Source organism: Crocodylus siamensis, chromosome 1, assembly GCF_052110815.1.
Source record: "Crocodylus siamensis isolate JL-2025a chromosome 1, ASM5211081v1, whole genome shotgun sequence".
Classification (NCBI taxonomy): Eukaryota; Metazoa; Chordata; order Crocodylia; family Crocodylidae; genus Crocodylus; species Crocodylus siamensis.
In genome coordinates, this window is record NC_143395.1 from 396,534,558 (window position 1) to 396,557,824 (window position 23,267).

At 40.1% G+C, this 23,267-nt stretch overlaps 1 protein-coding gene across 3 annotated transcripts in view; it reads right to left on the reverse strand.

Annotated features, from left to right (window-relative positions):
* The window catches only part of CNTN5 (contactin 5), a 1,171,322-nt gene that overhangs the window by 686,502 nt on the left and 461,553 nt on the right, over positions 1–23,267 (reverse strand). For 2 of the 3 annotated variants that reach the window (XM_090030265.1, XM_090030254.1), the window contains one exon: positions 11,591–11,720. In XM_090030265.1, coding sequence (XP_089886391.1) covers positions 11,591–11,648 — 58 coding nt within the window. In that variant the 5' untranslated portion in view covers positions 11,649–11,720. Of the gene's footprint in view, positions 1–11,590; positions 11,721–12,255; positions 12,394–23,267 lie in introns of those variants that run through there. The other variant, XM_090030258.1, reaches the window with a different exon arrangement.

Sequence of the window (23,267 nt, forward strand, 5' to 3'; positions counted from 1 at the left end):
GGCTGTGCAGTGTTTATCAACCAGCATTAAACTTGTTGGTGATAAAAATGTCCAAAGCATCTGCTATAGGCATTAGAATATTGAAGGCATACATTGTGCCCACAAATCCCTTTGGAGTTTGAATACCAACTTCTGCCTTTTCTCCCTCTTCAGCTTAGAAGCTATACAATGTGGAAAAAATAAAATGTAGAAAATTCAGCACAGTAGTACATTTTTTTTTTCCTTTTTCAGCTGTACATCAAGCCCAGCAACCTAAGTCTGATAGGGCTTAGACATTGTAACAAGTTTCTTTGCTCCTCCTTTAGTAAGGACAGATGCTGCAACACAACTTCAGGAGTGCTTTCAGAGGGATTAAATAGGTTTTGTCTTCTCAGTAGGAGTAACAGTAGCACTGACAATGTTAATATTGTCTGGCACTGGTTTTTACCCATATTTCTCTTTGATTACATTGCACTTCTATGCGTTGCTTAGTAAATGTGACAGAGTTCCATGCAATTTGCCATATTGCCATCAAGGGGGGGGAAAACTATTGTAATTGTATGGGCTTATCAATGACAGACACTCTCTCTTCAATGGCTCGTCCCCCATTTGGCAAAGGAGCAAATGTGCACAAATTGTCAACTCTTGAATAGAATGGACTTGACTAAATGGGGGGACAGAGAGAAATGAAACAATATCCCTGCTTTATATACTGTCTTGCATATTTTATATTGTTTGGTTAATGAGTTTATGCCCCCTTAAGCTATGCATTTTAATACTGGCAATGGATGCTGAAATGTTGAAAGTCAGATATTTAGCAGGTTTGAGAAGTATTTGGAGATGGATAGCACAGTTAGTAGGACATTTTTCTAACAGCCTCCAAAGAGCTAGATGGAGAGGGAGAGATGATGGTAAGAAAAAAAGATGTCACCTTAACCTACCAACAAATTATGCATCAATATTTTAGGAAAGCCACTTAAACTTCCACTAGTTCTAGATATGCTCATTTCTTAAAGATGCTTTTTGAAACTCCCCCTAAATGTTGTATAGCAGCCGGTAGCAGGACTCTTCTGAACAGTTTTTTGTTGTTTTTTTTTTTTTTCCGATTTGGAGTTCCCTACTGAGAGAGTCAATGGTACAATGGTGATTCATTTGGAAGATGTAGCATATAAGTGAAAAGCTGAAAGGGGCACGACAATGAGATTTAAGTACATTCACTTTTCTCTCTTAATGGACATTAGTCCATAATTCCCAAAGAACAACCTCTATCTTTTCACCTTGCTGCTTTCAGGATAGCTATTATTTTGTGCTAACATGAGTTAAATGTTATCTGCAAGTTTGGTCTCTCTAGGTGTCTATATATGTACTCCAGGGTGGGGAGGGGCACATCTTAATTAGAGTGGCTCCTGATTAAAACGCAGGCAGCTCCTCATGTATTTAGCATCCTGCATTTCAAAATGGCCATGGGGGTGTTTTAACTAAAGCTTGTTTGACACACTTTAGGGAAAGCACCCCTGCCACCATTTTGAAATGTGGGGACGCTGAATACATGAGACTGCAGCACACCGAAGCATTCTGATTAGAGCGCTCCAGCAAACTCGACTAATTGAGTCTGCTCTGACACGTTGTAGTCAGAACACGTCGGAGCACGTGTAAAAGTGTGTTCTGTAACTCAGTTAACATGCACTGGCCAATGTTATAAAATAGACAGATATACAGGCAGGGGACAGAGGATGATGAATATGCAGGGCACCAAGAAAGAAACAGCAACTCACATGAATGCCATCCAGCCAATCATTAGCATATCTTTACACTTTGAAGCATGTTGACAGAAGCTGTAGTAATGATGAAAAGGGATGGCAGGGCATCCTACTCTCAAACCAGCATCTGTCAGCAGTGTCTTGTATATGCAAAGAAAACCCTTGGTCTTATTACCTCTATTAACCCAGTGTTCATGATATATAATGTGATGTGGGGTTTGTTTTGTTTTTAACAACATTTCTCTGCTTAGTTAAACATAATGAGACATTCATATTTAATTCATTACAAGGTTAGGTAACAGAGTCTTAAAATACCTTTCAACTTTCAGTTTAGCTTGTCTGAAATATCAGTGCAATAGAACTTCAAGAATTTTGAAGATGCTCTAGTTAGCTGTCTGCAAAGTAAGCTGAAAATAAACTAAATTTCATTTATGCATAGAGATAAAGATTGTTACAGGCATGAATAGCTATACTGAAGCAATCCAATAATGTCCCTTCTGATGCAAAACATATGCACTGATGATGTTGGAGATAAGATGCTGCTGCCAGAAACACCATTGGACTCTGTTGGGCTTCATTCAATCAATAACTACACAAACCAGATGGAGAAGAAAATATTCAGTGGAGTATATTTTAATTTGTTCTGGACTTCTTCATTAAAACAAACAAAAAATGCAACACTTCAGTGATATATATGCTTTGCCTGTATGTGCTTATTAAATATAATGCAACTCTCTAAGCCTGTTAACAGTTATTACAGAGAGTTTAGTTCCCAAATGTTATAACTTAAGAGGACACTTCTAAGCCCACTTAGAGCACTGTTGTGCCCTAGGCCAAGTACAGGTGCTGCGTTTCTACTGGGGAAATGGATGCTTTCCTGGCAGAAACTATGAGCATGCAAACGTTCATTTAATTTCTCCCAGAAGAAATATGTCCCTTCTGGAAGCAAGATATTCCAGGTGCCAACCTGGAAAATCTCCCTTGCCAGATAAACTTTCTTGTATGAATGAATGCTTATATACTTCTCTCCAGATCTGGGCTGGAAGGAGAGTGGAGCAGCAGGCCAATTGCCTCCATTCTTCCCCAGACTGGAGACAGCCCTGCTGGGGTGAGTTTCAGTCCCCTCCCTGCCTGGTCCCTGAGGGGACAGGAGCAAATGGGAAAAGCTCCCCACCTGGTCCCCAGACAAGGGTCTCCAGTCTGAGTTTTGCTTCACTGCCTCAGTCCCCTCCTGGACCAGTCTGATGATCTCAAAGCTGAGAGAGGGACCAGGAACTGAGGCCAGTTTCTGGCCCTACAGGCTTTACAACATTTTGCCCTGCAGGCTTTACCTTGGTCACCTGGCTGGACAGCACATGTTGAGAAATAAATATGCAGCAGATTACATAGAATGTAATGACAAAACAAGGAGCCTCAAGTTGTCACAAGGGAAGCTTAGGTTAGATATTGGGCAGAATGTTATCACCAGGAGGGTAGTAAAACACTGGAACAGGTTGTAGAAGCTCCATTCTTGGATGCTTTCAAAACCTAGCAGGACAAAGCTTTGGCAGGGATGATCTAGTTGGTGATGGTCCTGCTTTGAGCAGGGGGTTGGACTAGATGACCTCCTGAGTCCAGCCCTAACTTTCTACAATTCTATGATTTCATAGCTCATGAGGCCAATTACTAAAGTAAGGAGAGTTTTTGTTTAGCAGGGAACAAGGGTTGGGAAAACTGTCCCCAACCTCAGTTCACCATGTGTCCAGCTTTAAATCACCCTGTGTACAGTCCATCTGGTCTGAGCTGTACACATGGCAATTTAAAAGCCAGGGGGGTGCCTATTAATGGCCTGTCCCCTTCCCAGACAGGGGAAAGGACAGGCTGTCAAATAATGGGCTCCACTAAGGGCCAGGGTGGTCCAGAGGGCAGCCCTCTAATGTTCTGTGGCTGAAGAGCTCACCCATGTAGCTCTCCAGCCAAGGGACTGGAACTCATGTACACTCCTGCTCCAAAGCTATTTTTCTACAGGTATGAATTTCAAAGGCATTCTTACCAGCAAAAATGGATGCCTGTCCATGGCCTTAGCCTATCCAAAAGCTTTCTGAACTTCCCCTTTAATTTTTCATTCTCCTACAGTCAAAAAATATTTCCCCAGTGGAAAACCTCACAAAGAGAAGGGTTTGTACTTTCCTTGTAGTTTACATTCAGCTGGTAAGGCATCTTACAAGTGAAAACGAGTAGCTTAACCCTTCTGCACCTCTAATTTGGTTTGAAAGGAATCATCTGCCATGATAAAAGAAACCAAAGTAGTCAATCATCATTCTTATGGTAGAATGAAATTCATAACACCTGGCTACTGCCCAGTGATCTACAAATCCCCTACCTCATCTGTATCTTTTCCATGTATTGACTAGGGACCATCTATCTACACTTTCCACGTCGGAAGATGAAAGTATTACAATATATAGTTTATCCAATTAATTGGCTTCTGGGATTCAAGAACTTCAACTTATACTTAAAACCTCATATGAACTTGTTGTTGAACAGTCCCATCCCTCTCAGGCTCTCCTCATAAGACCTATTCTCTTGACTTCTCCTCATGCACATGACTGTCCTCTATACTCTCTCAAGCTTCTCCACATCCTTTCTAAAGTGTCATGCCCAGAACTGAATGCAGTACTCCAGCTACAGCCTCAGCAAGGCAGAGTAAAGCAAGGGGATGAGTTCCCGGGTCTTGCTTGAGATGCATCGGTAGATGAAAGGCAGAATTTTATTTCTCTGACAGCTGTGGCATCATATTGGTGGCTCATGTTCATCTTATGGTCAGTCATGACCCCCAAGTCTCTTTCAGGCATGGTGCTAGTGAATGTAGCACTACCGAGCCTATAAGTATGATATGGGGTTTTTCTCCTGAAGTGAAGCATCTTTCATTTCTGCATGTTGATTGTCGTCAGGTTTTGATCTGCCCACCCTGAAAGCCTGTCCAGGTCAGTCTGAATTGCCAGTCTATCCTCTATCATGACTGCACTTCATCAGAATTTGGCACCCGAATCCAGATCATTTATAAATATATTAAAGAGTACTGGTCTGAGTACTAAGCCCTGGGGGATGCCACTGGTCACCATGTGCCATGTTGACTTAGTTCCACTGACTGTCACTCTCTGGGTCATGGAGCCAGTTCCCCAGCCATAGGACCATAAGGTTGTTGAGGCCACACTTTCCCAATTTTACCATGAGGACATCATGGGAGACCAAGTCAAAGGTTTTTTTGAAATCTAAACATATGTCATCAACCTCTTCTCTTCTGTCCAGGTGATCTGTCACCTGGTCATAGAAGGCAATGAGGTTGGTCAGGCAAGACCTACCTGCAATGAAGCCATGTTGGCTATCTCTCAGAACACTGCTTCCATTAGCCTGTTGTTGATGGTTTCTTTGACAATTTTTTCCCAGATCTTTCCAGGGATTGAGGTCAAACTGATTGGCCTGTAGTTCCCTGGATCTTCCTTCCTTCCTTTCTAAAAGATAAGCACCGCACTGGTCCTCTTCCAATTTTCAGAAACCTCTCCCAAGTGCCACAAGTTCTCAAATATCCTCGCTATTGGTTATGCTATGCTGTCAGCCAACTTTTTTAGCACTCTTGGGTGCATTCCATTTGGGCCAGCTGACTTGTGGATGTTCAGCCTCTCAAGCTGTTCCCTCACCACATCTTTGCCAATTAGAGGTGTATAATTGCCCTTACCCTGGTAGTCCTGTGTCCTGTCAGGCCAAGTGATCCCATTGGGCTGGTGGAAAACCAACACAAAGTAAACATTGAGGAGATTAGCATTTTTCTGTGTGTTGGTTGTCAGCTGCCTTATTTGATTTAGCAAGGATCTGATGTTACCCTTGTTTATTTCCTGACTTCCCACACAGCATAACACAGGAACTGAACTACCTTTATTTTAGCATCCACAACTAATTTTTAAAGGTGATACTATGTAACCAGGAATAATGCAAAAATAAATGCTAAAATACCTAACTGAGAACATTGTGTTGAATAGCATCGATAATAGAAAGTGTTTGCAACAGTAACATGCTCTAGTGACTACAATGATGTAGCAGTACTATAAGGTCAGAATGATGTGATCGGATAACCAAAGGGAAAGAGATTGTGCACTATTAGAATTATACCTTGACAATATGAATATTACACCTTGACAATCTGATTTTAACAGATTTTAATCCACTTCTGTTATCTTAGATTAAATTAATCCCTCATAGTTTTATATTATCTCATGAGAACCTGTTTAAGACACTGCAGAGAGTGTGACAATTATGAATTTGTGAGAAACTAAGGTGTTGCTCCAGAATCTTTATAATAACATATAAAAAGCTGGTTTTAAAAGTTTTAAAAAATATTTCTTTACACAACCCTAACCTGACAACACAGTAGACAAACAACCTAGAACCAAAACAGATTTGAGCTATACCTAATAGGTCATAGGTTAAATACAGGAATAGTCTGAATAACTGATGGGAATAAATAATTAATTAAAACATGAGATAGGCATTACATATTAAATATAGTGCCTGGGTGATTAGTAAGTGTTTTCAGGGTTTGGGTGTTCTGTGGACAAAGTAATAGTATTTAGTATTTTAAACTCCAATCAAGACTATTTCTTTTAATGCTTAAGCAACATTTGTCATTTCTTATATTTTAAAATTCTTTAAAATCCTTAATCTAATATATGCCTCTCAAAAAGGAATAAAAGATAAGCAATCTATGGAGCCTGCTTGCTGCTTTCACAGAATTTTTGGGGGGTTCCAGTTCACTTTAACACTCATATTGTCCTCTGTGTCAGTTTTCATCTGTAAATATAATGCCCTTGCTATGTAAAATCAGTCTTGTGCAGAGCTGACCATATTAACTGTGCATAATCTGATTAATCAGAGTAGAACTGGTAAACTAAAGCCCATTGGGGAACAGGGGGACTACCGCCACTGCTGGCCCGCTGAGCAACCCTTGCAAAGTCAGTGGACCAAGGCATTTAATGGAGCCCACCCTTGCCCCAGCCCTGGTACAATCCAAGGGGACACTTGCCTGCCTGTATACAAATGCCAGGAGCTTGGGGAATAAGCAGGAGGAGCTCGTCCTCCTGCTCAGTGCAAATAATTATGATATCATAGGAATAACGGAGACCTGGTGGGACTCCACCCATGACTGGACCTCAGGTATAGATGGCTATACCCTGTACAGGAGGGATCATGTAGATAAAAGGGGCAGGGGTGTAGCTCTCTATGTTTAGCAAAGCTACATGTCCCTGCAAGCTGAAATTGGCAACCAGGGCAGACAACTGGAGACCCTCTGGTTTAAAATCTGTGGGGAACATGGCACAGGGGACACAACGGTGGGAGTCTACTACAGACCTCCCATGCGAAGTCCTGAGCTTAACCAGGAGTTCGCCCAGAAACTGGCTGAGGCTGCATGCTCCAGGTTGTCATGGGTGACTTCAATTACCTGGACATCTTGTGGGAGGATCACTCAGCAAAATCCAGGCAGTCGCAAAGCTTCCTCTTGTGCATGGATGACCGCTACCTGATTCAAGAAGTCTATGGGCCAATGAGAGGCAAAGCACTGCTTGACTTGGTACTGGCTACAGGATATGACCTAATCAGTAACCTAGTGATCAATGGGAAGCTGGGTGACAGCGACCACAAGCTGATCACCTTCACCATCCGCTGTACAGCTGGCAAGTCAGTCAGCAACATGGAAGTCCTTGACTTCAGGAAAGCCGACACTGACAAGCTCAAGAGGCTTGTCAGGCAGGCCCTAATGGACCATGACCCCAGGGAGAGGGGAGTTCAAGAAGAGTGGTTGCTCCTCAGTGCACAAGCTAAGTCTATTCCATCTCAGAGGAAAGGCAGCAAGAGGGTACAGCAGCCCCCATGGCTCTCCAGGGACCTAGCAGACCTCCTGAGGCTAAAAAGAAAGGCCTACAAAGGATGGAGGAAAGGATTCACCTCCAAGGAGGATAATTCTGCACTGGTCCAGTCCTGAAGTGAGAAAACCAGGAAAGCCAAGGCTGCAACCGAACTCCAACTAACTTCAAGCATCAAGGACAATAAGAAGTCCTTTTTCAGATATGTGGGGAGCTGGAAAAAAAGCAAGGGCAATGTTGGACCCCTGCTGAACCAGATGTGGCAACTGACACCCAGAAAAAAGCCAACCTATTAAATGGGTACTTTGCGTCAGTCTTCCATCAGTCCCATGGGATGCCCATGCCCGCTACAGGACAGGGAGGTCCAGGTGAGGGAGATCCCCTGCCCTCCATCAAAGCTGACCTCATGAAGGAACATCGTGAGAAGCTGGATATCTTCAAGTCAGCCGGCCCTGACAATCTACACCCCAGGGTACTCAAGGAGCTGGCGAGCATCATAGCCCAGCCCTGGCATGGATCTTTGAAAACTCCTGGTGCTCTGGTGTAGTGCCCGAAGACTGGAAGAAGGTCAACGTGGTGCCAATCTTCAAGAAAGGGAGGAAAGTGGATCCGGCTAACTACAGGCCCATCAGCCTGAATTCTATCCTGGTGTAGTTCTTAGAAAAGTTTATTAAAGAGGCCATTCTTAATGCACTGGCCAACGCCAACATCCTAAGGAATAGCCAGCACAGGTTTGCTGCCGGTAGGTCTTGTTTGACTAATCTCATTTCCTTCTACGACCAGGTGACCCATCACCTGGACAAGGGAGAAGAGATTGATGTCTCATATCTTGACTTCAAAAAAGCCTTCCATCTGGTATGCCATGATCACCTTTTGGCGAAACTAGCTAACTGTGGCCTTGGGTCCACCATGATCCGCTGGCTGGGAAATTGGCTCCATGGTTGGACCAGGAGGGTAGTAATAGATGGAAGTCACTCATCATGGTGGCCTGTGACCAGTGGGGTCCCTCAAGGCTCTGTCTTTGGACCCATGTTGTTCAACATCTTCATTAATGATGTGGACATTGGAGTCAGGAACGGACTGGCTAAGTTCACCAATGACACCAAACTTTGGGGCAGAGCATCCACACCAGAAGACAGGCGGGTGATCCAGGCTGACCTGGACAGGCTCAGCAAATGGGCAGATGAGAACCTAATGGTGTTTAGCCACGAAAAATATAAGGTTCTCCACTTTGGGAAAAAAAAACCTGCAGCATCCTTATAGGCTTGGCAGTGGTACACTAGGTAGCGCTATGGAAGAAAGAGACTTGGGGGTCATCATTGACCACAAGATGAACATGAGCCTGCAATGCGATGCTGCGGCTAGTAAGGCAACCAAAATGCTGGCTTGCATCCATAGATGCTTCTCAAGCAAATCTCAAGATGTCCTTCTCCCCCTGTACTCAGCCTTGGTGAGGCCGCAGCTGGAGTATTGCATCCAGTTTTGGGCTCCATAATTCAAAAAGGATGTGGAAAAGCTTGAGAGAGCCCAGAGAAGAGCCACGCACATGATCAGAGGTCAGGAAAACAGACCTTACGATGACAAGCTGAGAGCCATGGGGCTCCTTAGCTTGGAAAAGCGCAGGCTCAGGGATGATCTGATGGCCACCTATAAGTTTATCAGGGGTGACCATCAGTGTCTGGGGGAATGTTTGTTCACCAGAGCGCCCCAAGGGATGACGAGGTGTTACGGTCATAAACTACTACAAGACCGTTTCAGGCTGGGCATAAGGAAGAGTTTCTTTACTGTCCAAGCCCCCAAGGTCTGGAACAGCCTGCCATAAGACGTGGTTCAAGCACCTACACTGAACACCTTCAAGAGCAAATTGGATGCCTATCTTGCTGGGATCCTATGACCTCAGCTGACTTCCTGCCCTTTGGGTGGGGGGGCTGGACTCAATGATCTTCTGAGGTCCCTTCGAGCCCTAATGTCTATAAAATCTATGAAACAACCACCAGACCAGAGGAAAAACTCATCTAGGCAGTAACTATTACCAAGTCATAAATCATAAATGTTGACTTCTTAATCGTAAGCACTGTATAACTTACTGGGATAAGATATTTAGATCAGAGAACATATAATGTTTAAATTATAAATCCTTGCTGCTTATTATTGCTTTCTACAGGTGCTCACAACTTTAGGCTGCTATCCACCTGTGGGAAGCCTGCTCCAAAGTGCTGGAAATCCAATGTGTCAGAGCAGACTCAATCAATTGAGCCTGCTGGAGCACAGATATTGATGCGCTCAAGCAGCCTTCCGTGCCATGTGTATCAGTATCCCCACACATCTCCACACGGAAAAAATGGCAGCGGGATGCTTAGAAATAAAACACAGCCAATGAGCTTTAGTTCAAAGTGCCCCCCTGCCATTTTTACAACACGGAGATGCACATCAATGCTGATACATGTGACATGTAAGTACTTTTAATTAGCGCAGTGTGCTAATTAAAGCGCCTAGTGCCACATCCCAGAGCACATGTAAAAATGTGTTCATATGCAAACTGTATATCATTTTCATTGGAATAAACTTCACTGAAAAACTTTCTATTTAAGTTAACTAAAGGTAGTTTACTAGAGAAGGCCTATGACAGAAGCTACTCTTATAGAATCATTGGATAACAAGTTTTATTTTCTAACATTATTAATGTTCTTGGTGCTGTACAGATTCAAAAATAAAAGACAGCTGCTTGTCTTAAGGGGCTTGCAACCTGAGAGGCAGTGCTAAGAAATGCAGGGTGTACAAGAAACAGAAAGAAATGACATTTTTTACACGTGCATGCATACGCACTTGTGCATGCATATACACGCACAGATATTCTTAGGGACCTGCACTGTGCCCTTAACTCTGATACTTGAATGCATATATTCATTTTATTTCATTCTTGCTTATTTTTAATGGACTTTTTATGGGTATTATGAAGTAATAATGTTTGCATATGAAGTGAGTGACTTGGTGTACTGGTACAGTGCAAAAGGTTCAACATTTAGAAAGACAGGGACATAGAAGTTGTAGGAAAAGTGAATGTACCATTTAGATCATTATACTTTTGTAGAGTTATATAGTTCTTATTAGTATCAGGATATAGGGTCTGATCCTAATATCAGTGGGGACTCATGTAAGGAAGCTTTACTCCTGAGAAAAGACCAACCCACAATAGTTAAACTTCATGACTGCTTTGCATAACTGAAAACAAAACAAAACAAAAATCTTTAAAACCATATCATTGTTGGCTACTGAGATGTAAAAAGAAGCCAAGTTGAGGAGAAATAAAAAATCAGTCAATTCTAGGCAGGTCATTATTATATTATAAGAGCTAAAAGGTTAGAAAGTAAAAAGCAACACAGCTTGTTTGCTTTTAGAATAACATCGATTCATCTCAAGTAAAAAAAAAAGGAAAGCTGCAAGAGAAACATCGTTACCAGCAAAATCAGAATCATTAACACATATCAATATAACATGCATACTCAAGATAGAAAAAAATCCACCTCCAAAATTAGTTTCCAGAAACAAACCAAGTTAAGACTTTTAGAGTTTCACAATCCAAAAATTAACAAACGTTTTGGAGTTATTAGCCCTGGGAGCATGCTCTGCTAATTAACTCATTCTTTTTCCTTTTTCATGTGGTCTTTGAAGTTACTACAGCCTTTTGTAAATATAGAAGTGGCTAGATCTCCCATCTTTCTCTACAATTTAATGAAGCAGATTTACTTACGTTTAGTGGCAAGTGGATGGCACTTAAATTTCTTAATGCATAATCTTACCGGTTTAATATATAGGCTAATACAATTAAGAGTTTTTAGTGTAATGCTAATTAAGGCATAGTTTATTTGGTCATTTTTCTTTGGGGTAATTTTACTTTTATCATTCCACTTCTATTTCATATTTAGAATTTCTTAAATATATATTTTTTTTTACCTGAAAGATACCCAGCAATTGACAGAAACATAAACAGTTTCCATGACGACTTCATCATTGGTCACAAAGGTCTTGAGCCCCAGTTCGCGTGAATGTTAGCAGCGCTGATGTTTCTTCATTAAAGCTCAGCCTAATGAGACAGAAGACAAAATTGTTTGGAAAATTAAAAAGATCTGGCGACAATACAATAGGCGATTCAAAGGAAAAAATCCAGTCTTCGTGCACTTAAAATCTACCACTAAAGAACTCTTTATGTAAAGGGGGAGGTGACATCTTTAAAGCACAAGAACTCTAAAAGATTCTCAACATAAAAGCTCAATACAATATTAGATCAACACAGCTACAACCTACACCCCCAATACAATATTTATGTTAATAGCAAAGTTGTGAATGTCACAGTATAGATAGACTGGCTATCAAGGACCCCATTCCCATTCACCTTCTGGAGTTCAGAGTTTGGATCTATTCTTCTACAACTTTTTCTGGGGCAGTGGAGCTTCAAAATGCTCCAAAACCCTTTACTCAGACAACTAGTTAATGAGACAATTTAGTGTATATACAATTTGGGATGGTGGCAAGAGAGACTTCTGTGAATATAGTGTTTATTAAAACATTCAGAGAATGTGAGAACAAAAGGTGTTCTACAGCTGAAGGAAAGTCATTACCATGTGTGAGATTACACTCGAGTTGGAGGGATGTGGCAGTAACAATTTGAACATCTCTTCTTAGGAGCTACAGTTCTTCTCTTGTTCTTCCTTTCAGGTGATCTAGACTGGGCATCTTTAGTATAAAGGGATACATGCTCATATGTGCTTCTCTGAAATAGAATATAACAATCTGATAGTCAAGTGACTTCACAGTGTCTGCAGCTCTTCTAAACCACCACAGGGATCCTTCCTCAATTAATTATTAATGCTAGCTGCCTTTGTTTTTCACTTCAGTGATAACTTGTGTTTCAGTCACTATATTCCCAGGTTGGTGAGTTACCTCTTTTAGAATTCTCTAATGGCCAGACCTATGGGATATAAGTATTTTCACTAATAATTTTTTTCTTATGGCCATATCCATAAAAACATAGAATACAACTTTTTCCTCCACTTTGTTCTACAATTTCCCCTCCTCCTCACCAAACATGAATCCTTTTATAAATACATATTTCATTTAAAGTTCTGGTGATTTTTATGTTGCAGGAACCAGAGGACAGAGAGTGGTGGAGGGAGGCAAAGGATATCATGCTTCCAGGGTCAAAGGGATAGTATGAGATCATCCAAAAAACACATCTGATTTGATTTAGTGCTGTGGTCTTAAATACTAGGGACAAACACTAAAGCAGAGATTGACATTTAAAACATTGTACAAAAATATTACTTCTGATTTGTTTTTGGTTTTGGACAATATCTCCAAATAGAAGGGCAAAAATATTATTTGGAATAATGAGGAAAAGAATGTTGAACTGGATATAAGATTAACTGGCTGAACTTTTATGTCCTATGTTATAGAGTAGGTCAGACTAGATGATCTTTCAATGGTTCCTTTTTGTCTTACAGTCTGTGAAGCTAGGAATAAATATGACATGGAAAAATCATCATGGAAGATGTGCTCCCTTTTTTCCTCCCAATAATTTTAAAATGTGATATTAAAAAAAACCCCTGTAGATTGTCAAAAAACAGATGAATCATGAAAGTTTAAACTAAAGTCAATAGAGCTTTGACAGGCATCAGATAAGGACCTGCCACTCCTAGGATTTTTTTTTACTTCTAACTGACAATCCTTACATGAGTGTAACTTGCCCTAACTTCTATAGAGCCAAAACAAACAAAGAAACAAAATATCCTACTCTACAAAAATGTAATGCAAAAGCTGATTACAACTCCATCAAAATACTTTGCAGTAATTCATGAATATTGTATGTTGATCTCCTTATTATCCAATGTATTACATGAAAACACTGATTCAAATTTAATATGGGAATTGCCAGGAACAAACTAGTCAGAAAAATATTGGTTCAAGGCAGTCATTCCTCAGTAAATGTCTAAAGGTTGCTAAATGACAAAAATGTACCACAAGCAGGTCCAGGGAGGTGATCCTTCACCTCTGTGCGGTGCTAGTCAGGCCAGAGTTGGAGTACTGTGTCCAGTTCTTTGCGCCACTCTACAAGAGGGATGTAGCTAGCATTGAGAGGGTCCAGAGGGGGCCACTTGCATGGTCAGGGGGCAGCAGGCCAGGCTTTATGAAGATGGACTAAAGGGTCTGAATCTATTCAGCCTCCACAAAAGAAGACTGAGAGGGGATCTGCTGGCCATCTATAAACTCATCGGGGGGACCAGCAGAAACTAGGTGAGGCTCTGTTCCCCTGGGCACCACCTTGGATAACAAGGAATAAGGTCCACAAATTGATTGAGAGCAGGTTCAGGCTCGATAACAGGAGGCATTACTTTACAGTTAGGTCTGCCAAACTCTGGAATGGGCTCCCAAGGGAGGTGGTGCCCTCTCCTACCTTAGAGTTCTTCAAGAGGAGGTTGGATAGATATCTAGCTGGGGTATTATGATCCCCGCACTCATTCCTGCTCAAGGCAGGGGGTCGGACTTGATGATCTGTTCAGGTCCCTTCTGACCCTGGAAACTATGTAAAAAATGAAAAAATGAACTAGGTTTGTTGGTTGTGGTCTGTTGGTCTAAGGACATAGGCAGACAAGGTTCTTTGGGTAGATGTGATATTTTTTATTAGACCAACTAAATGGTTGGAAAAAAAAAAATGTTCTTTTCAAGCATAACAGCCTTCTTCAGGCATATACAGAACCTGCTGGTGAATTGTGAATATTAGCTACTAGATTCTACCCTCTTGTCCACATACAGAACGTGTTTTTATAAACCAGGCCTAAAACGCTTTAACAAGAACAGAATCTCTTATTGCATTAAGAGGGGAACTCAAGACATGAAGGAGTTGTTTAGGGAAACTAGACTCAGATAAAGTTTCATCTGGTGCATTTAAAGTCCTTAGGCCTGCTTCAGTTAGCATCACAGGACAGTAAGACTAGGTAAGCCAGACATGCTGGGAGTCTGTAGTTCTAAAATATTTTTCATCTAAATGTTTTGTTGAAATATTTTATTTTTAGATGGCTGCATTTTCAATGTTGAGGTGCCCCTGCTACACATTCAAATTAAAGCTCAATGGAAACCAGATAGAGATGTTACACACTGGGCATGTCTACCTGAGATGTGTTAATGTGTGTTGGCCTAATTTGCAGTACTGGAGAGCATCTACACATGCACACCCTTACTACACAGTAAAAATGGCTAATTATGAATAAATTTGATACCTGCAAGTGCTGGTATCAAATTTAGTCACGATTAGTTAATGCACAGTAACGCACATGTAGGCAAGACCCAGCAGTAACTTGTGTGCCAGGGCTGTCCACCCACTAGGGGGCCGTCCCAGGGCTCCTGGTTGGCCCCCTCGCCTGCTGTTGGCCTGGGCTGCTCTCTGGCAGTCCCTAGATGCAGGGTATAAAAGGCTGCATCTATGTTGTGCCCTGGAGCACACTACCCAGAAGCCTGCTGGAGCCTGTGCACTCCTTAGGACCAGTGCAGGCCTCATGTGCCCCTCTGGACAGGTGGACAGGATATAGGCTGCCCCTGCCTGGCCTTTCCCCTTTCCATAGGTAAGTGTTGCAAAGGGATACAGTTTTATATATGTTAACACACACACACGCGCGCGCGCACACACACACACACACACACTGGAATAAGGCTTTTTATGACAGCATAGCTGTAATTGCATATTTTTATGGACATAGTTCCTTTAGTTAAAAACCAGAACAAAGCAAAAACACTTTTCAAGATTGTAAAAGAACCCAAGAAAAATAGACACAACACCTAGACAGCAAATAAATTATACAATTTAAAATGTCATGATTTTATAGAAGCTGAGTCAGTATTTTTGAACTTTGGGTATTGACAATGTTGCATGAGTATTGAACTTGAAATACTGCATTACTGAAATACTCTTAGTTCAGGAGCTCAAATAATACCATGCAATTAGATCTAACCCTATGTTCATTAGCCAAGGCATCTGAAAATAACATATATCAGATGCCTTTATAAGTCACCCACAATCAATCCATGAAATTTAAAAACAAAATATGCTAAGTAATTTGTCAGATCCTTGCCAAGAAAAATTAAAAATAAAATTCCTAACATGATGAAATTGCAAATTGATATAAAATATTTTGTGACCAGAAGGAGACTGAACTTGTTGGGAAAATTATTTGTTCTAGTTTTACTTTAGATTACTATATTATTTAAATACATATATATTTTTTACTACCTTTATTTAAATATAAAGACTTTACATATAAAGATAGATGGTTGGTCTCCCATTTGTATTAGGAAAGATAATGTAGTAATATATGCAGTACTCCCTACATTCTACTGTATCCCCATGTTGTGGTCATGGGGCGTGTTCAGATGAGCAGGTATGTGACTCTTGCCTGGTCTTAAACCCCTTTGAGACAGAGCAAGAGGCATGTGCGGGGGGAAAAAAGTGTTCCTGGACGGAGCCGCTGGGGCCCTCCAGGGTGGAGCTGGGACCCTGGGCAGTGGGGCTGGGGCCCTGTCGGGGGCAGGGGCTCTGGGCCTCCAGGAGGCAGCTGGGGCCCTGTGGGAGGGGAGGCATTCCATATTTCTGGGGGGGGGATGTGCCAAGGGACTCACCCCTCCTGAGCACCCCCATACAAGGCCCCCCACACCCACAGTCCCCCCAGCAATTGCCCACACCTACCCACACATCAACCCAGATCCCCTCTAAGGCAAAGATCAAGGTGTATTTCAAAAGTAAATGTGTTTTTTTCAGGAACTCAAGCAGGTTGGATTAAGGTTCCACTTAATGGCTTACATGTCTAAAATCTGCTTCTGGGATAGGCAGTGGCAGCAACAGCTTGGCTAGAGATTTTAACCAATGCTTGACTTCTGCTAGATCTCTGATATTACGTGGAAAAATTACTGCTTTATTCAAAGTTAAAAAAAAAGAACTGTATTTAACCTATATTGAATATGTATCCTTTATTTTCCTTTCAGTGAGAAATTGAGGTCCAAATTTAACCCAATGTCTAGTATGACATTGTTTACACGATAGTTTAACTGCATTTTTAAAAAATAAAAATCAAGTAAATGTGATAAATCATAATGTTAACACTTCAACAATCAAATGCGTCAAGAGAATTTGTTACAGGACAAATAAAAATGAAATAATTTTAAGTAAATGTAAACAGCAAGAAGTCTTGTATAATTGATTATTGCCCCACGGGAAGAGAATGTTTTCATTTCAACTTATTACAAAGAAAAGCATGCAGGTGTGTGCGCACACACAGGCATACACAAAATACTTTTAGCAGCTTACTTTTTCTTCTCTCTCAATTGATTCATGAGCCATTAATTTATTGCTGACCTAAAACTGAAAATTGCTGCTTCATTAGAAGGAGTCTGATGGGCGATATCTTTTATTTGACCAATTTTCTTGTTACCTTTACAAGGGACACCTACAAACTTAGTTTTAAAATAATACTTTAAGTTATATCATACATGATTGTAATGGAGTTTTCAAAGAGACTGTTCCATTATAGAAGTTTACCCAATTTTTAAATGTTGCACATCAGCAATTTCTATTGAAGGCAGTGGAGCGTTGGAATGTTCAATGATCTCAAAAACCAAAACAAAGGGTATTTCCTAATTTAGATATAAAACAAACCAATAATTGAATACAAAGGAACACTTTGTGTACGTAAAATTTAAAGTACCTTATTTTCCAGGGAAAGCAGTTTAGTGCATTCCAGATTATCTGAAATCACATACTCATCGCACTAATCATATTTCCTAAATTGCTTCACGTGTTGTTGAAAAGGTAAAATTAAAATACAAGTCTTACAGAACAGCAGAATTTGCATTTCATCATGTTGGCTTAAATCATTGCAGGAAAATATTATTATAAATATGAAGTTTTATGTTGGACTATTAAGAGAACTGTTCAGGATGAGGGATGAGTTAAGTCACCCACAGATGAGTACACAGTTTATCAGGCCTTCTAAGAAGAAAAAGAAATGAATTAAATTTCTAGCTTCAACGAGAAACAAAACATTAGGGCCACTATGGTTTTACTGAGTACAGTGAGAGTGGCTGGCAATAGAACTTTTTAAAAACATACCTGGTTATGTCATTCTACTTGCCTAAATGAAGCCTGAAATCTCAAAGATCTGCCCCAAATAATGTACGCTGAGCACTCCTGAAAATGACACCTCCAAGTTTTAACAGAATATCAGGCTGGTAATAGCAATGCATTTAGACTATGTATTTATGGCTTCCCTACAACTGTATTCAAAAGCATCATGAGCATTTACAGAACCATCATCCCTACTCCATGTTTTACAGGTGGGGAACTGAAGCATACACTGTAGATTAGGTGATTTATTGTAGGTCACACACAGTGAACACTTGACTTGTAAACTGAACTTGGGTTATTTGAATTCCAACCCAGTGCTCTAGTAATACATACATATATAAATAATAATAAATCCTTCTCACTCGTATCACTCTTGAAAGGTTTTTAATTTATTTTGAACACTTCTAAAAGCAGCAGCTGGCCCTAAGGCACCTGAGGAACCTTGAAACATGCTTAGGATCTTATAGATGGGCATGTTCAGCAAGTGCTACAATTCTCAAGGGCTACCCTGACCCTGCAATATTTGTATTGCACTCAACTTGGTTAGAATTAAGCACTTCCAAGAGATGCACATCCCTGCTGAAGTGCACAACTATTTTAGGACCCTTTTCTTCATTAATTTAGAATTCTATTCAGTGATCATGAAATGGACCAAACCAATTGCACTGGTAAATTAACTCTTCAGTCTACAAAGTGAGTATCATAGCAGCAGCAATAAGACCTTTTTCAAATTGTTCTACCAATATGCCTCAGCCATATTCTGCAAGAGCCCCCCACTTCCCACCTCCCCTTATGTGGGATAACTGTTCAACCTACGCTCTCCTTAAAGTCAGCAGTGAAGAGAACTTTGATTAAGCTTTTGGTAGGCTTCTCCCTGCTATCTGCCTTTGGAATTCTCTCTACTTCCAGCTTAAACTTCCCATTTAATCTAGCTAGCAGACTAATAATAATATGCAGTTTAATAACAAAGCGGCCTCTCTACTCAGGATTCCAGGAAGGGTCTAAAAAGCCACAGATCAAGCCTTGGGATAACAAAGTGTATTTATTATATACTAATATGCTCAGTACTGTATGCACCCTCTCTCCCCCCACCGCACACTTAAATCAATGCATATGATGCCTTGAAGATACAGCAATATAGGCTCCAAATCGTCCAGCTGCTTCTGCTCAAGTCAACGGAGTTCTTAACAGGACTGCAGCAGCCACCCATGTGTGTAATGGGCACCAAAGCAAAGGGGCCCCAGCCGGGTTGGGGGGACAGGGAGAGTGCAGCTCCTGCTGCTGTGTGCACTTCTCGGCAACCATGGGGGGGGCATGTACCCCCCGGATCTGTGTGTGGGGTGAGGGCGGGCTGCCACTGTGGGCTTTATCCTGGGTGCCAAACTGCACCGCTACATCATGTTGTCTGACTGCTGGGCACCAAAAACTGCAACAAAACAAAAATTGTTGCAATAACTAGAAATGTCATCTTCATTGTATTTACTTTTTCCCTCATTTTACCTTTTTTTTTTTTTTTTTAAAATGTCATGTGAAAATGGGAGGCTTTCAGGAGAATTACAAAAAGAGGAGAGGCAGTACTTCATATACAATGGGTTTGGAAGGGCATTTTATGCTTGGAGTGCTTATGCATTTTATGCTTATGCAGTAAAGACTAAGTAAAGACAGACAGAGAACATTTTAAGAACTGATTTGCATAGGAGCCAGCAACCCAAACAGGATAGCGCATCAGCTCAAGCTTTTAGCATTGAAGGTTCCCAGTTCAATCCATTGTGTGCTAGGCAACAAATGCATCTGTCATGTGTATAAACATGACTAAGTCATTAATGACTAGACCAGTTCTGATTTAACATAATAGTAGTTGTTTTACATGTACCACTTATTAATTAAATGTAAACACCCCTCTTCCATTTTAATAGAACATTTGTGAGGGCAAACAGAGTTGTAAATAATGTTCATGTTACTTATAAGGTCTTACTATAATTTTGTAATATCTATCTTGCATCTGCTATTGCTGGAGTTACTTTAGAACAGTGGTTCTCAACCTATTTGCCATACTAGGCCATACTTGCAGCTCTCAGTGTGTTTTCTGGGGGGTGGGTTCTGGAACAGTGTAAAATGGATTTCATTCTCTCTTTTGGTGATATCTTTTATTGGAGCAACTACATATAGTTGGGATAAATGTTAGTCAAGTGTTTGAGCAGAAAGGGCCCAGGCCTAAGGAAAAGTACTTCGTGCCTGCAGCTTCTCTAATACTTCCTCCAGTTGTACAGTTGATCCAATAAAAGATAATCATCCAAAAGCCCTTGCGTCTAGCACATTTCCTACACCATCACATCTACAACCCCACTCCAAACATCACATCTACACCACCACTCCAGCCCCATTGCTTAACAATTTAAATTATTTAAAGAACTTTTGAAATTCTTACCCTGCATGCCTTAGCTAAAATACATGATTTAGTTCAAACACAAGCAAGCTAAATCAATGCAAGATATACTGGATAAAATTATGTGGCCCACATTATTCAGGCTTGATCATTCTAGTTCCTTCTTCCTCCAAAAAAGGGACAGGTTGTGAAAACCTATGTTTTCTCCAATCCAGTTTTACCTGGTACTACAAAATAATTTGTTTACATCAACAGTAAAGAATAAAATTATTTTGGCATCCACATATTAGAACGATACAGAGCCATATGAATTTTAAAATGCATCCATAAAGAAAAAACTCTATTTCATAAATAGATCCTTAAAATAGTCAATTGTTCTAAAACAGTTACATTGGTTTAAATGTTAGTATTTTTGCCCTTAGCTATTTTCCACTTGAATTACTGCAATACATTTTTAAAATACTAAACTGAAGAATATTACTGATGCAACAAATTGACTGGTGTTACAGAGATGTATCTTTTTTTTTTTTTGAGCATATTTAATTGCACATGTTTCTAAAGTTTCTAATTACAATTGGCAGTCAAAATGTCTAGATATTTAAGGATGCATTTCTATATTTAAACATACTTCATTATTATTACTTATATTGCAGATGGTTCAAAAAGATATAATGCAAGGATATTAAAGTGGGCTAGAAATCCCATTATTAAAACATGGGCTTGTCTGCATAAAAAGGGAAAAAAATAAAGTACTCTAAATGGAATAAGCACCTCTTCATTTCCTTTCACAAGTCTCATTTTATTATGAACTAAATGTCACAGACATAAAGACATAACTGGTGGCGTGATCCCATAAGGGAGGTTTGTATCTGTTATCATACTGTATTTAACACTATTTTCTCAAAATTTTCAACAAAGCCAGTGAGTTTCATAAATGGCTCAACTCACCAGTGGTTTTCTTCAATCTGGGGGTGGTTTGTTTATGTTTTAAAAAAATAAGAGGTGACAATTGACAAATAATGATCTTTTGAATAGTTTAGCTCAGTACTGGGCAGACACCAATTACAGAATTGTGCTGTCAGGTTACCTTTCTCAGGGAAGTCACACACTTCATGTTTTCAGTGGCAAATTGAATTTGACATTTAATTTGAAACCCAAGACACCTTAATGTAAAACCTTCTGCAATATTAGTGATAAAGCGGTAGGGCAGACATCCTAGCTGTCTTTTTAACGTCCTCTCAATGTTACTAGCACCTGCACTATTTTCCACAGGGATTTCATCTTGATTCTAAAAAAGAAATTATAGAGACTGCTTTAAGATCATAGTAGGCTGCGTGCACATAACCGGATGTAGTAGAGCTAGAACATATAAGCATTCTTAAAATGTACAAGAAATGTACTTTTTCTACTTCAGTTATACACCTTATCAGGAGAGCTGGTTGTTTCTTAGCATGCAGGTCAAGACTCAGATGGAGTAGTTCTTGTCAGAGGCCCTATGGTTTAAAGATTTGTTTATGAATGACTCTTAAAAGGAAAAAAGAGAGAGAGAGAGCAAATACTGCAGGGTTTTTGTTGGAGGGAGGTGGGGGAGGAAAGGGTGGTTAACAGTGTAGTTTTAACTGCAGGGAAAAGTATTAGTGAAATGACATAGACAGTTATTGATTAGAAACTTGTTTTTCACATAGATTTCTGACTATGTCAGCTGTTATTTTACCATATTTCAAACAGAAAGTTACTGCTCTGTGGATATTCCCTAGGATTAAGGGAAGGAACAGTATTTTACTCCACATAAAGTAAAAGATTTGGATAGAAACATTTAGAGTGCTGTATAAATCTGAACGTGCAGGGTTTAATTTGGTATGTGGCTGTTTGAAATTTGACTAAGATGGTGGTAATGTCCAACCCTTAAGGTTAACTTTCCATTCAAAAGACAGCAGCATAAATTGCATAAATCACCTTGAATAAATTGGCATAGCTTAAGCCAAGTAAATGAAGCCATAAAATTTATACTAGCTCAGAATCTGACCTAGCAACTATAATATGGTTCTCTTTGCAGAGACAGCTTTTAAACGGTCCACATTTTTGTGAATATATAATGCAATTAGCACAATTATTTCAGAAACAGGTTATTCTGGAATACTCTGGGGCGTTCCTTAAATTGGTTCAGTGTTAGAAATTAAAAACAAAAACAAAGACACATATCTCTTACAATATAAAATTCTATTATAAAAAAGCCCTCATCTCCTCCTGCAGATGAATCTTCCAGTATGATGCATAGACATTGATTTAGGAAAAAAAAAAAAATCAATGCTTTCCACAGAACCTTATACGATCCTTGGAAGACTTCCATCAAAATGCTAGCAATGTGCAACCTTGCTTAACTTTTGAGCTCCAATGCAAGGATAACTCTGGGTATATGGCTGTGGGTTGCAGTAAAGAGAAGAATATAGTCTTTAAAAAAAAATCCTTGAAATAGTCCCTTTCATCACAAGAAATAAAAGTTAAAAGGAACGTATGTAGAACCTAGAATAAAAGTTTATTTTCCTGTCTAAAACACAGAACTATAGCACAAAATTTTCTTTTTTTGCTTTATCAAGTATCTTGCACCTGAGCAAGATTCATGCCACTTAACATTCAAACCAAACAACTGTCCAGTAAATTGGGGTATTTATATAGCACACAACATATACATCTTTTTACTGATATTTTGTTAAAATATTTGCCAAAACAGTAGATACAACTCAGCCAGTTAAATACAAGCCTCAGGCTACTGAAGGGTGCGTGCAGGGCAACTTTAGGAATGATACATGGAGAATCCAGTTAATTAACCCAGGGGAGGCTCTATTGGGATAAACAAGCTTCAATTTTAGTCACTAGTCTGACAGGGAGTGGAAGATAACACCCAGCAGCGTTTTCACTCAGCATGGCCTTTTGAGCTTCCAGAAGACAATCTGTTGAATTATCAGGCCTCCTCTTATTAAAAAGTTGGCCTATTCTCTTTCAAGAGAGAGACATCCCCTCAGCACATCCCCAACTAGTAGCTCTGACTAGTGGTTCCGTTGAAGTTGCAGATAGAA